Source organism: Aspergillus aculeatus, assembly GCF_001890905.1.
Source record: "Aspergillus aculeatus ATCC 16872 unplaced genomic scaffold ASPACscaffold_21, whole genome shotgun sequence".
Classification (NCBI taxonomy): Eukaryota; Fungi; Ascomycota; class Eurotiomycetes; order Eurotiales; family Aspergillaceae; genus Aspergillus; species Aspergillus aculeatus.
Genome location: NW_017962996.1, coordinates 529,679 through 546,270, shown reverse-complemented (window position 1 = coordinate 546,270; position 16,592 = coordinate 529,679). Strand labels below are relative to the sequence as shown.

The 16,592-nt window shown below is 51.6% G+C and overlaps 3 protein-coding genes across 3 annotated transcripts; all 3 read left to right on the top strand.

Annotated features, from left to right (window-relative positions):
* Positions 1-15: 15 nt before the first annotated feature.
* Positions 16-2,168, top strand: tom70 (putative mitochondrial outer membrane translocase receptor (TOM70); the record flags this gene model as incomplete). Its single annotated transcript, XM_020202060.1, has 5 exons — positions 16-331; positions 404-486; positions 558-1,329; positions 1,385-1,858; positions 1,918-2,168. 5 exons carry the CDS (start codon positions 16-18, stop codon positions 2,166-2,168), a joined length of 1,896 nt encoding a protein of 631 aa, XP_020051686.1.
* A 2,458-nt stretch (positions 2,169-4,626) lies between these two features.
* Positions 4,627-7,033, top strand: ASPACDRAFT_64611 (FHA domain protein; the record flags this gene model as incomplete). Its single annotated transcript, XM_020204012.1, has 5 exons — positions 4,627-4,642; positions 4,795-5,003; positions 5,179-5,311; positions 5,388-5,512; positions 5,576-7,033. 5 exons carry the CDS (start codon positions 4,627-4,629, stop codon positions 7,031-7,033), a joined length of 1,941 nt encoding a protein of 646 aa, XP_020051685.1.
* A 4,979-nt stretch (positions 7,034-12,012) lies between these two features.
* ASPACDRAFT_36495 (uncharacterized protein) lies at positions 12,013-16,443 on the top strand (the record flags this gene model as incomplete). The annotated part of the gene is made up of 12 exons (XM_020200212.1): positions 12,013-12,315; positions 12,394-13,130; positions 13,625-13,791; positions 13,945-14,831; positions 14,883-14,916; positions 14,970-15,081; positions 15,129-15,149; positions 15,198-15,523; positions 15,611-15,785; positions 15,857-16,072; positions 16,130-16,253; positions 16,348-16,443. The coding sequence occupies 12 exons, from the start codon at positions 12,013-12,015 to the stop codon at positions 16,441-16,443; spliced, it is 3,198 nt and encodes a 1,065-aa protein (XP_020051684.1).
* Between the last annotated feature and the right edge of the window lie 149 nt (positions 16,444-16,592).

Sequence of the window (16,592 nt, the reverse complement as noted above, 5' to 3'; positions counted from 1 at the left end):
CTCTGCCGGGTCATCATGTCGAGCGCATCACCATTGCCCCAGCCAACGAAGAACGTGGTTCTCGACACCACTTCCCTCCCCGCCTCTTCCTCAGCATCAGTATGGGATCGCATCTCAAAATGGGTGTCGGAGAACAAGGCTCTGGTCTACACCATCGCCGGTGTCGCTGTGGTTGTAACTAGCGCGGGTGTCGTCTACTACCTCTCCGATTCCGGTCGCCCTACCACGACTGCCGCCCCCACAGAAAAAAAGAAGAGCAAGAGCCAGAGACGGAAGGAGAAGAAGCAGGCCGAGGAGGAAAAGAAGGCCAAGGCGGCCTCTGTCCAGGAGGGTATGTCCAGTCCAGTTGCATCCTCCGATCTCGGTCGATCCCTCGAAGTACGGGCTAATGATGACCTCCCAGAGCCGGCTGCCAAGAAGACAGAAGAGCCTTCCGATGAGATTCCTGAAGTTGACGAGACTACTGTTGAGCAGTTGTCCGAGGAGGTGCGCGATTATCCTTTGTGATAAATGGTGGTTGAATACTCTTGCTGATTGTATCCCCCTCAAATTTGCAGACAAGAAAGGCCTACGCTGCCAAGCTGAAGGCTGCTGGAAACAAGGCATATGGCTCCAAGGACTATAACCGAGCCATTGAACTGTACGGCAAGGCCATTATTTGCAAGCCCGATCCCGTCTTTTACTCCAACCGTGCTGCCTGCTACAACGTTTTGTCCGAGTGGGAGAAGGTCGTCGAGGACACCAGCGCCGCTCTCGCCATGGACAGCGAATACGTCAAGGCCCTGAACCGCCGCGCTATCGCATATGAGCACCTCGAGCAGTACAGCGAGGCTCTTCTCGACTTCACCGCCAGCTGCATTATCGACGGTTTCTCCAACGAGATCAGCCGCGTCGCCCTTGAGAGACTCCTGAAGAAGGTTGCTGAGAAGAAGGGCAAGGATATCCTCGAGGCCAAGGGCAAGAAGCTGCCTAGCCCCACTTTCGTGTCCAACTACCTTCAGAGCTTCCGCCCCAGGCCTCTTCCGGAAGGTCTCGACGAGTCCGCCGACCTGAGCGAAGAGTCTGGTAAGGGCCTTCTGCGCAAGGGTCTGATTGCCATGGCCAAGAAGACTGGGGATGGCTACGAGGAGGCTGCTACATCCTTCGAGAAAGCCCTCGAAGTTGGCGATCTCGGTGACTTCGAAGCCTTGGCCCTCAACATGAGAGCTACTTTCACTTACCTAGTCGGCAATGCCCAGGCTGCGCTGCTGGACCTCAACAAGAGTGTTGAGCTGCAGCCCTCTCTGGTGCAGAGCTACATCAAGCGTGCCAGCTTGCACCTGGAACTCGGTACGTGAATACAATCAATGCTCTCCCTATATGCATGTCTAATAACGTTATACAGGAAACAAGGATGCTGCCGCCGATGACTTCGAACTAGCCATTACCCACAACAAGGACGACCCTGATATCTACTACCACCGCGCCCAGCTCCACTTCATCCTTGGTGAGTTCGCCGAGGCCGCTAAGGATTACCAGAAGTCCATCGATCTCGACCGTACCTTCATCTACTCGCACATCCAGCTTGGTGTCACTCAGTACAAGATGGGATCTGTCGCTTCCGCCATGGCCACCTTCCGCAGATCCGTGAAAAACTTCGAGGATGTTCCGGATGTCTACAACTACTACGGTGAACTTCTCCTTGACCAGCAGAACTTCCAGGAGGCCATCGAGAAGTTCGACAAGGCCGTCGAGATGGAGAAGCAGAGCAAGCCCATGGGTATCAATGTCCTGCCTCTCATCAACAAGGCTCTTGCGCTGTTCCAGTGGAAGCATGACTTCCAGGAGGCCGAGAACCTCTGCCAGAAGGCCCTGATTAGTAAGTGTCACGGTAGACCATAATGGGCTGCGCCCACCGCGATACTAACTCCATGACAGTTGACCCCGAGTGCGACATTGCCGTGGGTACCATGGCTCAGCTGCTGTTGCAGCAGGGCAAGGTCTCCCAAGCCCTCAAGTACTTCGAGCGCGCTGCTGAGCTCGCTCGTACGGAGGCCGAGATCATCAACGCTATCTCCTACGCCGAGGCCACTCGCACGCAGCTGGAGGTGCAAGAGAAGTACCCCCAACTTGCAGCCCGTTTGCAAGGCATGAGTGCCGGAGGTGGCTTCGGCGCTCCCGGTCTGTAAACCCGACCTATGATATGATCTCGACTTAATCGTCCTCCTCCACCTCCCCTCACCGTCGTTATCAACTCTTCCCGATCCACCGAGTGCTGAAGGCAATATCCGTGCCTAGTTGTGTCATCTTCTACCCTGGTTTTTTGAGGGTGTTTTTAGGGCGCCTGGACCACTCATCCACTGTGTGTATTTATTCTACGACTTGTGTTAATCTTTCTCCCCACTGATATACTGTGTATGGATCTCTTTTGTTTGGTGCTGCTTTTCCTTACTTCTGCAATCGTGTGTCATTAAAGGATGTTCCTCGTATCGAGGCGGGTTTCCTATTCCCTATGCATGTCTGGTTGCGCACCGGGCTCTTATGTCAAGAAAGAATGGCCTGAAAGATGCCGTGCTTTGAAACGTTCTGCAGTGGCGGGAGGGGGGGTATAACTGGTATGGCTGCGTGTCGATACTGCGGCTGGACGACTGTCGTAAGGGAGGTGGATGAGAAGTGTACGACAATGTATAATAGTACTGTGCAAGAGGCAGGAGCAGCAGCAGGAAGAAGAAGGTGATGAAGAAAAGGACGAAGGATGTCACTTGTTATGAGTATTCTTGTTATCGTCGTGTGATTCGTAGGAGGTCGAAGGGATTATTTTGGTATACAAGATAGTTCGTAGAAGGGGCCGATAATTGCTAATGACACCGGTTGTAATTCTAAACCTACCGGATCCAACCCTTGTATAGTAGGCGGTATGCCTTATAATGCCTTATGAAACTTTTAGCTTCTGCACAATCACATGCTGATGTAGTCTGATATTGATATAGATCCTAATAATCATAACAAGAGAAATAAGAAAAGACTTCCTAATAAGGAACCCTAATATTAAGTTTAGTTCTCTATCATTGCTGTTTTTATACCACTGTCATTAATCCACTGTCTTCACTTCTCTTATATGTATGATTTCTATTCAGTAATAACCTAAGGGTTTCGAGTAAATAATACCTACGATAAAATAGACTTAGCAGATCCGAGATCAATAATCATGACTACTCATGATTGAACACAACTATAATACAAGTAAGTAGCAATACCTTCGGCCGCTGAAAACTATAATAATTCCTGATGTGATTCCCAATGTAAGAAGATTCTTCAGCAGAGCCTTGTACTTCAAACATAAGGCCTTTTTTACTTAGTGGTTTGCAGAGGCGCTGTGTAAGGCAGGCCTTACTCAGTCGCGCGCTTGGTTTGAGAGGTGCTGGGTAGGGCCTGGCTCGGTCGAGTGCTCGTAGGGGTGTTGCGTGAGGCCTTCATCGCTCGCTTACAGGTGTGTTTCCTCTGAGAGGTGCTGTACAAGGCCTTACTTGTATGCTTGTAAGATACCGTATAAGACCTCGCTCAGTCGCATAATCGTAGAGACACTGCATATACTCTTGCTTGCTCACTCAATTGCTTGCGTATTTGCTTGCAGAGGTGCCGTATACACCTCGCTCGGTTGCGTGCTCGTAAAGGTGCTGCGTGAGGCTTCACTCGCTTGCTCGCTTGCTCGCGTGCATGCTCCGAACGGTGCTGTATAAGGCCTTGCTTGATTATATGACAAAAAATAATTAGAAATATATCCTTATACAAGGGAGTTCGTACTTACTTGAGATTGTGTAAATTGTTGATAGGACGTTGAGGTTTGGGTAAGGAACACGGCCGTACCGGAAGTGCGTGGCCCCCTTAAGATGTTGTGAGGTGGTCCCGACTCCCAGATAAGCCCCGGAATTCCCTCACTAGTCCCTCACTATGACTGTTCTTTCGTCCACCTGACGGGACGCCCCCACTTATCCGCCTATCAGTGATCGCCCCTCTCCATCTCTCCCGTCATTATCCATTCAACTTATCGTCGTCGTTGTTCAATACAGTACTACTGAGTACTTCGATGCTGTGCTGGTTCACCACTTGTTTCTAAACTGCTGGTACTGGAATTCCGGTCCGTCAAATACCGGACTGCTTTGATCTTTCATTGTTAGTCCTGTACCAGCTGTCTGGGCTTCTCTTTCCTTTGCCTTCATTGCTCTCCTTCCCCTCTCCACCCCCCTCCCCTCCCTCCTCGGTTTCCCCCTTCCCTACCTCATCCAACGAACTACATCAGTATTCTCGGATTCCACCAAGCTCGCCGCCTACACTTCCTTGAAGCTTGGTGTGTACTTCATTGTTTCAGCCCGATCATCCAGTTGTGTCAGATCCATATTTCCTTCCTTGACGGCGACCGCCTTTTGACTGTCCTCGGGCTGCTGATTACATCGGGTAGGTGGTGGCCTGCTGCTGCCCCTCTTCAACCTGCTCGAGTCTCCCGTCTTCCAACTCATCTTTGCTTCATCCTCCTCCTCCTCCTCCTCCTCTCTCGTAACCGGATCGTAACACAGCCACTAGGACTACATTTATCTTGGCTGAATGATCGATAGCGCTCAGAGCGATCGGCTCTAGAAAACTGACATCATGCTCGTCTCAGAAGGTATGTGTTTACCTGGACTGGCTTACTCCTTCCCCGGCACGTTAGTCAAGCCCACGCAATCCACCTTCCGTTACCTCGCCGAGCTCAGATCTCAACGAGTTCCGGAACACCTCAGAAACAAGAACTTCATGGCTGACTTATCGGTATCATAGCTGTTGTTGTTAACCTTCGTCCGCTAACTCCGATTGATGAGTTCCCATGCCGATCTCTCAAGTTTACACCTGATACTACCGATGTTTGTATCGGCCGAGCGTCAAAGCGGGAGTCCAAGAACCTCGTTCCCTGCAAGGATAATGGGCTATTCGATTCTCGAGTTATGTCAAGAAACCATGCTCAACTGATAGTACGCCTGGATAAGAAGGTATGTGTCTCTTTGTTCGGTTGCATCTTGTATAGAAAGCAAGCATCTCTCGAGCGTGTGTCTCTTGAGTGTGCGTCTCTTGAGTGTCTCTCTCGAGTGTCTGTCTCTTGAGCATGCGCCTCCTGAGCATCTGTATCAGCACCTGAGCAGCCTTCGCTAATGATTATTCAACTAGCTTGCCTATCTTCGAGATGGTGGATCAATGCACGGTACCTACGTAAACGGAAAGAAACTCGCCAGCGAGGAGGAACACCCACTCAGTCAAGGGGATCTTATCACATTTGGCACAGAAGTGATTCGTGGTAAAGGTGAGTGGCCTCGCACAGGTCAACAAACTGCTTTGACACTTTCATTTGGCGCAACTAACTCATAGTCGGCATCTAGATACGTTCCCACCGGTTCAAGTACGTTGTGAACTTGACTGGCTTCATAAGCCTACACCCACGAATACGTTCTGTGTACCTGATGATGACGATGACAATAACGTCGAAACTGATAATGCTCCGGTGGTATGTCCGGCTGCAAGCTCTGATGACGAAGACTCTGTATTCCGCTCTGACTTTGATAATCAGTCGGTTGTGGAGGTCTCATCACCCTTTACCTCACCTTTGAAAAAGGATTCACCGAACATTACGCTTTATTCATCTGTCAACATGCTTAATAACAGTGACTGTGCTGCTCACCACGGATCCCAAGATAGTCCCATTAACCTCGACTGTGATCCAGCTGAACAGCCTTTGGTGACTCCGCGGATGACCCCACCACCGGCGATAAGTACCCTCGATGAGGAGCCTAGTGAGGGAGTTGCTCATCTGGATGTCTTTGTGGAAGAAACTGGTCTCGAGTCCTCCCTAGAATCCTCTCCTGAAGGGAGTTCGGACTGGGAGGAGGACGATGATGATGATGATGATGATGTTTCCTACGGCGACGAAGAGGAGATACATTCGCAGTGCTCTTTGGACTCCGACATGGAAGAAGACTCATGCGTCTTTGACGATTATAAGACTATGAAGACTTCTCAGGTCCTCGGTATTCGTGATCTGATAGCGTCCGATCCCTCCTTCGACTTCGAGGAAGCAGCTCATCGACTGAATTCTGGGGTTGCCGAGCCCCGCTTCGATGACGAAAAGGGCAATGAGGTGTCACCCATTTTACCCAAGGCCATCCCGTCCGACTTGCCTGTCGTTGAGCGCAATTCCTCAGAATCAATCCCTCACAATGTAAAACCAAGCGAAATCTTTCCTATCCAAGCGCCACAGCCACCAAATATGCTGCCGTTACCCCTGTTGTGTCAACAAACACAGAACAGATTTCTCCATAATTCTCTCATTGGACTCCAGCAGAATCCTCTGGCGTCTCCTATCAATTGGCATCCTGGGAGTGTGTATCCGCTTCCTGTCCCAGCTCTCCCAAAGGTGACCTATTCCGATGGCCCCTTTGCCAATGAGCTTACTGCGGCAAATAGTACTGCAACTACTTGCGAAACCACCGAACCTGCTATCGCGAACGCGGCCACAGCTTTCCCAGTGAGCAAGGACGTTGAGCCGAGCGAACAAGATATCCAGAAGACTGCCGTGGTCTCAGAGCAGCGAAACACATCACAGTTGCCGCCATCGCAGAGTGCCATTCCCCCGCAAGATCCAGGTTCCAACGTACAAGAAACTAGGCCATTGAAAAGGAAGGCAGAGGCTATTGAAGAACCCCTGACCAATCCATCGCGAGAAATACAGGCCTTGGACTGTGGTGACAACGAGACAGGCTCACTTGAGGCTCAGCCAAGGAAGCCATCGGAAAAGCAAGACATTGTTCCGCGTCCTCTTTCAGACCTGGTCCCTGCAAATGAATCTACACCCGCCATTCAAACTCTCAATGTTCCTACCAGCTCCGAACGACCTCTCAAACGAGCAAAGAAGTCAGCTGCCCGGGGCTTCGCCAGCCATGCTGCTACTGCTGCCCTGGGAGTTGCGATAGGTGCTCTCGGTACTATTGTCACGTTGGCCTCGCTTCCTCCCGACTACTTTCATGAATGAGCTTCTCGGTTCGGTGGGTTACGATTGTCCCTTCTTGCCACTGCCATCAATCTACCGTATTCTGTCTCCCTTGCAACGCTTCCTATCCAGGAATGATCTGAGATTCGAACAACACTCAAACGATGAAATAAAACCGGCAGATGTTTAGTTATTGGTCAAGACACCACTGACAATCGTCACGGACCTCACTGAGTAGTTTCTGAGGTGCTGCGGAGGGTTTGGTGCTTTTATTTTGGTAAAATGAAACGGGTTGATGATTTCCTTAACGTTTACGAATTATAGTGTGTTGGCGTTGTCGGCATTCTCGAACTAATACTGAATTATCCGGTCATCCTAGCTTGTTTTCGGCTGAACTTCTTGTTGCTCGGAGCCATACTCTTTTTTTGTTCTTTGCTTTGCTTTTCAACTGATTAACGCCAGGTTACAGTCATAACTACCTATTTACCGTGAGCCGAATGTAACTAGTGCTTCGGCAGATAATTCAAGCCAGTCTTCTTTTGTCATGATGGATGGCTATTCTGTGTGACTCTCTCGAGGTCAAGCCAACTAAATTCCGTCGATTCAATCCAATTCAAGCTCTATCAACCTGGGGAGCCCACCAAGTACGGCTAGCTCCCGAGGTGCTTCTTCGAAGCCAGGTGCCTAGCAGTGAGCCATGAGGCCCCTGAATACCCTCAATAAAAGAAGCAACGTATACCCCTTGCCCAAGATCTGGCTTCCTCCCTTGGTCCCAGATGGATTGGATAGACATGTAGATTATGGCTGAAACATGCCTCACTCCTAGCCTGAGAGACGAGAGATCATCAAGTTGCCTTGTGCTCGCACTGCTGCCCTTATTTGACCTTGATATCACCTTCGCACGGAATTGCAGACATGGGTGGTTGTCTAGCGTCCGGCTTGTCGGAACACTTGGGCCACAGTCAGCTGATTGCGCATTTGTTTCTTCCTCCGACTGGAGCGGCTGAATCTCGCTTTGTGCAACTCTCGGCCCAGCAACATCGTCAACTCCCGCAGCACTTTCGAGGTCAGCTGGATTCTGCTTCACTTCCCTGGCCTACTTCCGCTTCCTCTTCGATGAAGCAACATCCAAATATTACAACTGACTGTCTTGCCTTGACTCAGCCTGGATAACAATGGCTATGATGAATGATCCCCTGGTTCGAGTCAGATTCAAGACCAGCGCGTGATTCCTGTCGGGTACTTGCATGCCGCTGACCATTTATTCCCTACTAGACAAGCCTATTACCATCCCTGCTTGCTGTCTAGTATGCAAGCCACATTCTTTTCTTCCTATGGACCGCTTCGAATGAAAAATCTACGTAGCATTGAGCTTATGGTCCCCACATGGGCGGTGCTGGATCGATGACAACCGCTGTCAATTTATCGTCCCGATGTGAATATTTCTACGGCGCTTTGGCGCTCCCTCTTCGCACCCTTGGCCCATGCTTCCTCCAAGTCACTTGTTGTTCCAGCGTCCTCATCGATTCCCTTCTTCGGAAGAACAGATTGACCTAAAACAACATGGATCTAACAAGCTCGTCACTTGCTGCGTCATACCGTTCTTTTCTCAACATGGTCCTGTTTCATATCATGATCAAGGATGCTACAGAACATGTGACCAATCCGCAGACACGCAATCTCCCCAGCCAGGCTGAATTAACACGTCATTGGTCGACGATTTGTGGAAAAAGAGGATTAGTTCGCCTGGAGGTAAGGAAAAAAAGTGCCTTGGGCACTGACTAATGAGAAGAGCAGCGATTGCAGCGGTTATTTCGCGATTGAGTCTCCAGGCCTCATTATGCGATCGGATACTTGCAGGCCCAGGGAATTAACCTCCCGACATGAGATACCACCGTGTCGCGACCTACTAGGTACAGTACTATCAGATCATCTGATGGCCACATTACCCTATGCCGTTCCATTTATCTCCGCCACGAGTCGAGTACCCCGGCTATATTAGAGAACTATTGCCTTGGCCAAACTCTCTGCGGCTCAAACTCTACTGCGGGGTTGCTGTTGTATTTTGTGCGATGAAGACCACTGTGCCATGATTTCCATAGATGTGTAGCTTCATTGTGATTCTTTCCTCTCGTGAACGGAGATTGCTATTGGGGTGCAGGAGTGATGGCCGCCCCGTTAACGCCGCATCCGTTGTTTGGTCACTTGTGTGGGCATACACTAATTATCTAAGGCAGCGAGCAGCAAGCAGCAAGCCTTCGCATTGGAGAGAAGAATGTGTAGCTCTCACATGTAACGGGATTTGGCCTTGAGTGTCCAGTCTACCCGGGGGCCGATTGAAGTGGTCTGCAATGATTGGCTTGCCTTTTAGCGAATATGCAAGCTCCATGCGTACGACACCCTCGGACCCGTTCCAAGAGGGGAGAAAAGCCGCCTTGAGTTCACTCAGGGTTCTCAGAGGTTAGTAATCCGGTGTCACTGCTAAGTTACTCGGCTAGAATCCCCCTACAATCGCTTTCTTGTGTCATCTTGAACTCCAATGACTGTTACTGATGAGATGGCGCCCCAGTCAGACGGGCTGCACCTATCCGTTTCCAAGTTCACTGTAAGCCCGCCTTTATCTTTTTTTATCTTTTATTCTGTCTATCTCAAATCAAAAGCGGGCAAGCGGGTAGTTATGCTTCCCAATATTGCTCATTATTCTGAGCCAGTGAAGTAGCACAACTCTCCGTGGCTGCCATGCTTCTTGTCTTGTTCCCGGCTATTTGTCCTATTTGGTCTCTATCACACCCACCAATATCCACCACCTCCACCACCCCATGTTTTCTTTTTCCTCTTTCTGATTTAACCGCACTATGCACGCTTTATCACTTCTCCTAATTTCATTTGCTTCTCTTTGTCGGTTCGATCCGTCTCCCCCTCCCCCTCCATACCGTACCAAGATAGACGAAGCGATCAGCATTCTCTGATACGCACGAGCAAGCCTCACATGTAGGCAGCTGGGCCGGTTATCAATGGCCGCCGCAACGATCATGTACTGGGTCCGGCCCCACGGGTCCAAGGCATCTACAAGGCTCCCATTCGGCCGTCGTCTTCATGAATCACCGGAAGAAAAGCATACTCGCGTGTCTTATAGGCATCGACTGGCCCCTCTAGGCTAGTCTCTGGGGACTGCGTATGCGGACGCTTTGTGATCCTGGAACCAGGCCGCACTGACCGTTCATGTCATTGGAGCGGCTCTCCGAAAAAGAATATCGCTAGATGTGACCGGAGGCTCACGCTGGCAATTTACTTCGGAAGCGATTACTGGAAGTTGATTCGGTGCTGCCGATACGAGATCCCTTGACTCGCAAGCTGGTCGCACAATTTATGGCCGAGTAGGTCTTACGATTTCCATCTATAGAGAGGTTGCCATTCGCACCGGGCAGGGAGCAGCCTGGCTTGACTGCAGACTGGCATTTTTGCTTTTTCTCTCGCATCTCTTCCCCAGTTGGTTTCGAATTGTTCCATGCCTAACGGAAGACAGATAAATCAAGCTTCCCCTCAGTAAGAAAATCCGACTTCGAGATCTGAAACAACATTGTACCGAGTGTCTCGGTTGACCACAACACCTTCGCACGTGTTCTAAGCCGTGGGCAATCCTCCTTGACTTCTAACTGCTCATCCTCTGATTTCGAGCTCGTTGTATCTTATTGCTGTCGGTCAGAGAAACGATGTCTCACTCGGCAGGCTCAATCCATCCCCTTGACCCCGATCACAACTCGTGCATCGGTGGACAGACAGTGAGGACCTGCCGCAGCTGCGCAGGGAATGCACCACGGTCGGTTTTTCCGCCAGCGAAACAAGCTTTTCTTTTTTGTCGTCGCCACTAACGCAGCCGACAGAGGTTCAATCTGCAACAGCTGCAGTGGCCATGGGTTCGTTCTATACGTCTGCACTCATTGTAACCCAGCAGCTGCTGTGTCCGCATCTCGAAGCGCTACCGGCGCCACTACAGTGTCGATGACCACCCCAGGGTCATCTACTCCTGCCAGCCCAGCGTCCCTGAGCCGAAGCTCGTCTACCTCCGTATCATCGCAAAACGATGCTAGGCAGATCAGATCCTGGAGGCGCTTCGGAGATGGAGATGATGGCCCAGGAGGAGGGAGGATCGAAACCAAAACAAATACGCCCCGTGGCCTATGATCAAACTGCCGAAAGAAAAAGGATGCTGAAATTCTGGGGTGCTGGCTGCCCTTTTTGTCTTCGCTTCTCTTTGTGCGCTGAGGTCTTCATGTTGCACTTGGTTCTTTCGCCATTTTTTCGGGCTTATTTCCATTAGCTTTTTCCTTTTGGGATATGGAGTCACAAACCCAGTGATATATACCCGGCGGAAAGCCTGTGATTTTTCATGGGGCGTTTTTCACCTATATTCTCTTCACTCTGTGGGCTCTGCTCCACGCTTTTCGCATTCTTTGCTTGAGCTGTCTCGTGTTCACTGTTTGCATGCAGATGGAGGCTTCAATGATATTGCGCGATTGAGAACTCGATGCAAAGTACGAATCTTGATTGTTCATGCGGAACAGCTTGTGTTGGCGTGGCTTGAATGAAGTGAGCAGAGCAAATTGCGAGATATTCCGTCCGGCTTGCCCGCAACACCAACCTCGGCACTCGCTCTACCAACTCGTAAGATTTGCGGGACAATCATACCCCGGAGGGGCACTCTCTCAGGTCATCTGACTGCGGGGAAGGAGGAGAGCGACCGGAAAAGCCGGTCATCCCAAGTTGCACGGAAAATCCGAGGGGTAGCTCAAAGTTCGTAGTATGGGGGAATGGAGAAAACTTGCCCCAAATGCCCCCACAGTCTTCCCGATGACGCGCCCTCCGCCGTCCTTATATCTGAGGCACCCACGGCGAAACTTTCAGTCACCCCTCAACAAAACTTTTTTTACACCTCTCTCGCCACGCCCTTTCTTTCATTGAGCTTTTCCACAGGCCGACCCTCTCCCACTCCTGTTCCATCCACGCGCATACGAATTATCATGTCCCTATCCTGGACCAATGAGCCCCCCAAGGGAAGGGTTCCTTATGCAATTCCCCAGCTGGAAGGCGAGCGCATCACCATTCCCGGCAGCAAGGGCTCCTTTCGCATTCTGGCCTCGTCGCTGCAAACCAATGGCTTGATGTCGGTCTTCCAGAGTGGCGCTGTTCTCTCGGATGCACCTGGATTCCACTACCATAACCATGCACATGATGTCTTCTTGGTGACCAAGGGGTTCCTGAAGCTATGGAATGGCGACAAGTGCCGCATCATGGGGCCCGGAGACTTCGCTTATGTGCCTCCTGTACGTTGCACGGCAGGCCGCCTTGGCTTCTCAAAACATTCTCCTATCTACGATCCGCAACTGACTCATATGTTCTAGACCGTGATTCATAACCCAGAGATGATGGGTCCACACACCGAGACCTACGGAGTGGTCACACCCGGCGACTGGGTCGACTTCTTCCGATATGTTTCCGAGCGCTACGACGGAGTGCTGGTGCCGGAGCACGACGACCGCGATCTCAAGTCCATCCTGATCCCGAAGGTGATGGCTGCGAAGGAACAATTCGACGTGGTATTCCAGCCCCACTACCAGCCTCCGGAGCTCGGAGAATGGACGAAGGATGAGGAGGTCCTGCCTGAAAGCCCCCAGGGCTACTTCCTTCGGGCCAACACGGGGCCGAAATGGATGTTTGGCGGGGTGATGTCCCGGCCGTTCGTCACCACCGCTCAGAGCAGCGGGGTCTGTGCTATCTCCAGTATCGAATCCTCGAAAGTCTACGGTGATACCATTTTGTCCAAGTACATGACCTTCAAATCGGTGGATCACTGTCTGTGCGTGCAGGAGGGCACGCTGATCGTCAGCCTCGAGGGGCAGTCCGACACCGAGTTCCGCGAAGGGGAGACGGCCGTGATTCCTGCTGGACAGGCATTCGCGTTGAAGTTTGCCAGTCGCTTCGTGCGTGTCTGGTCGTTCACGGATGGCGACGGTATCGAGACATTGATCCACCGGGTCGGCCAAAAATATGAAGGCGCGGTGCTACCAGACGAGGTGCGCGAATGGGACGCGGCGGACGTCAAGTCGGTGGTGGCTGACCTGAACATGGAAATTACACTGTGAGAACGCCTGTGTGTTCTGTAGTGGGGCGGATGAGACGCGTACGCACTCAACTTTCCGCATGCTGCATTGGACTTGGCGTTTTTCGGATTAGATCATTTGCTGTACATAATCATGTGAACTACCACTAAGATATATGAAATCCTTACAATAACTCTTTCTTTGGCCTAAATCAAGCGGCACGTGTCGGTAGATTAAAACCGAGCGATGCGGGGACCCCGCGGGGGCGAAGGGGCCACGTGATGGCCGGAAAAGCCGGCGCATTTCTGAGTTTTTGGCCAGATTCCACTTCAACCAACAATCCGCCACTAACTAATCAAATCATCCGCGTCACACTTCATTCACTGCCAACTCTGCGCACACTTACTTGCCTTTGCATATCTCCCCTGCTTACCCTTGATTTTTAACGGACACTATCTGATCACCACAACTTCATTTCCTCCACGTTGATTTTCTCGCTCTCCGTCAGCCCCCAATGCCGTGCGCAACCTAGATGGATGATGCAACCTGAGGCTCGCCCATCTCCCGCACCACCGGCTGCCGGGGATGAGAATCTCCCTCTGCCCCGGGCAAAGCGACCCCGCGCAGCCCAGGCCTGCGAGAGGTGTAGATCTAAGAAGTACAAGTGCGATGAACAATATCCTTGCTCTCACTGTAAGAGTATGTTGTCGTTCTAAGTCACCTGAGAGATATCGATATCTGATCTCGTCGCAGAAAGTGACCTCACCTGCGTGTATCAAGGGAATTACCGACAGAGGGAAAGTAGTCGGTCTGCCAGGTAAGGAGAGTCCCATTTGCCACAGTTTGTAGTAGATTGCATTGTTAAAGGGCGGATCAGCTATGTCGCAGATCTAGAACGAAAGGTGGACGAGCTCACAACCAAGCTACGCTTGGCTGAGTCGGAAATCACCTCGCAGCCACCGCAGAGAGTGATTCCCACGACCTTCACAAGTCCCGGAGCAGCCCAACAACCGGTGGTCCCCCAAGCTGCTATCGATGCGACTCCCATCTCCCTGCCCCGCAACGACTCCACTCCGCGGGAAGAAGCGCCGGCCCTCTACGATCATCATGACGAGGCCGGGGACTCGGTCGGGGATGAAATCAGCGAACTGAATCACCACACCAATGGCATCGAGTTCCACGGTAGCACCTCGTCGGCGGCCCTGCTCGGACACCTGCAGAAGGCGCGGGAGCCACAGCGACGCCTCGAGGAGCAGCAGCGGCAGCAGCAGCAGCAGCAGCAACAGCATCAGCAGCATCCCCGTGCTGAAAAGCCCGCCGCTGGGTACTCGATCGTGTCGACGCTGCACAACCCAAGCTTCTCACCCTCGTGTACGGCGGGCCCGGCACAGCCGGTGGTTATGCAGGAGCAGAACTATTACTTCGAGCAGGCCCACGCGTTCATCAACGGCTACTTTGAGAATATCCATTTCATCCACCCGCTCATCGATAAGGAGGACTTCTTGCAGCGAGCGCATAATCTGTGGTTCAACCGGAATGCGCAGCCGGAACCCAGCTTTGTGGCTCTGTATTTGAGTGTTCTTTCCTTTGGAGCCTTGGTGAGGGTGTGGGATGAGGAGAGGCTCGGTGGGTTGACGAGGTTCGAGTGGAGCCGGAAACTGTTTGGCGAGGCCCAGATGTATCTGAATTATCTGCATTTCTCGAATACGCTGGACACAGTGCAGTGTCTGTATCTTATGGTGAGCTTTCGTTGACGGGTTTAGGTCTTTGCGCGCAGCTGACTTGGATAGGCGAAAATTTGTCAGAATGAACTGAACCCGAATAGTGAGTTGGTTGTTTCTTTCCGCTGCGAGGAAATTACTCATGTTTTATGTTAGTGGCCTACATGTATCTGGGGCTCGCCGTGCGTACGTGCCTGGCTGCTGGCTTCAATCGGGAGGTGCGGAGCACAGACGATCATCGCGCTGGATGGATCTCGAAGACTTGGTGGTAAGTCTTGTAGCCTTATGATATGTTGCTAGATCTAATGTTTCTAGGGGCCTCTTTTCCTTGGAAATGTAAGTTCTACCGTCAATTCTGCCAGGTAGGTCACTAATCGCATCCAGTGAGATGAGCTTCTCAGTCGGTCGTCCAGACACCTTAGGCATGGACGAATACCACAATCGAGCTCTACCGGAAAGAGACGACTCTGAATATGCCATCATTCCTTGGATGGTCGACTTCGCGCAGATCATTCGCCGAGTTTCCGTGCAGATATACCACTCACGGATCACATTACAAGAGAAGCTACACTTAGCTCTCCAGATTGAGACTGAGCTCGACCGCTGGATGGCGCGCTTACCGGACCGGCTCAAGCCCGACATGATGGAACGGGCAACCGGGGGTGCCTTGAGAGACCCTAAGTGGGCGCGTCGACAACGATTAGTCCTGGGTATTCGTAAGTCTACCGCAACAACATGGGGGTGCGTCGAGAGACGGTAGGGTCATATACGTGGCTGATTGTTTTAAACCATACAAGGCTATTTCAATGTCAAAATGCTTTTGTTCCGCCCCTTCCTGAGCCACTTCACCCGCAAACTCCGCCACCCGCCCATGGAACTTGAACAGACTATCGCCAAGTGCCTCGATGCAGCCATGAAAACCATTGAGGTGATCTACGATATTTACCGCATCCATGAATTCTTCCGGTGTTGGTACGTTCTTTTCACCCTTCTTCTGGCCTTTCTCCACGCCGGAGCTTTGACGCTAATGCCCCGCGTAATAGGTGGTACAACACAACGTATGTCATGTTCGCGACTTCCACTCTCCTTCTTCCCATGTCCAAACTGGGCCCTTGCCCGGAGACCGTCCCGCTCCAGCGGTCCGTGGAGATGGGCGTCGAGATCCTTGAGGCGATGGACGAATCCATCGTCGCCCGCAAGTCCGTCGAGATTATCAAACACTATCTCCGGGAATTCCGGTCATTGCCATCGTCCACTTCGTCGCTGTCACATCTGCACCAGCAGCACCTTCATCAGCACCAGCTCAATCAGCAGAGTCTGGCATCTTCGACGAGTAGTCACGATGGCGGTGGCAGCGGTGGTGGTGGTGAGAGTGGGGGCGGTGGGAGTGGCGGAGAGTATGCGGATACGAGTCCCAGTGGGACTGGTTTTGACATTCCGGTGAGTTTTTCCCCTAATCTCTCAGCCTTGTACCTGGAACCGCCCTGATGCTTTTTTTTTTTCATGGATACATGCTAATAGCTGTTGGGTATAGGAATGGGCCTACGGCTTCGGGTTCCCGGATTGCTCCTTCGAAGGCATAGCGAGGCTATTTGACGATCTGGGCGGGCTGCCGATGCTGGATAATTGATTTCTTAATGACGGGTGAACGGGCTGGGCGATAACTGAGGCCGGGTGTTTGTCACCTATATTATATCCATATGGGAGGTCCTCGTCCATTTCATATCAGGGGTCGCGATGTTCCAGAGGAGCGGAGCAATGCAATGTTTACATGTACGA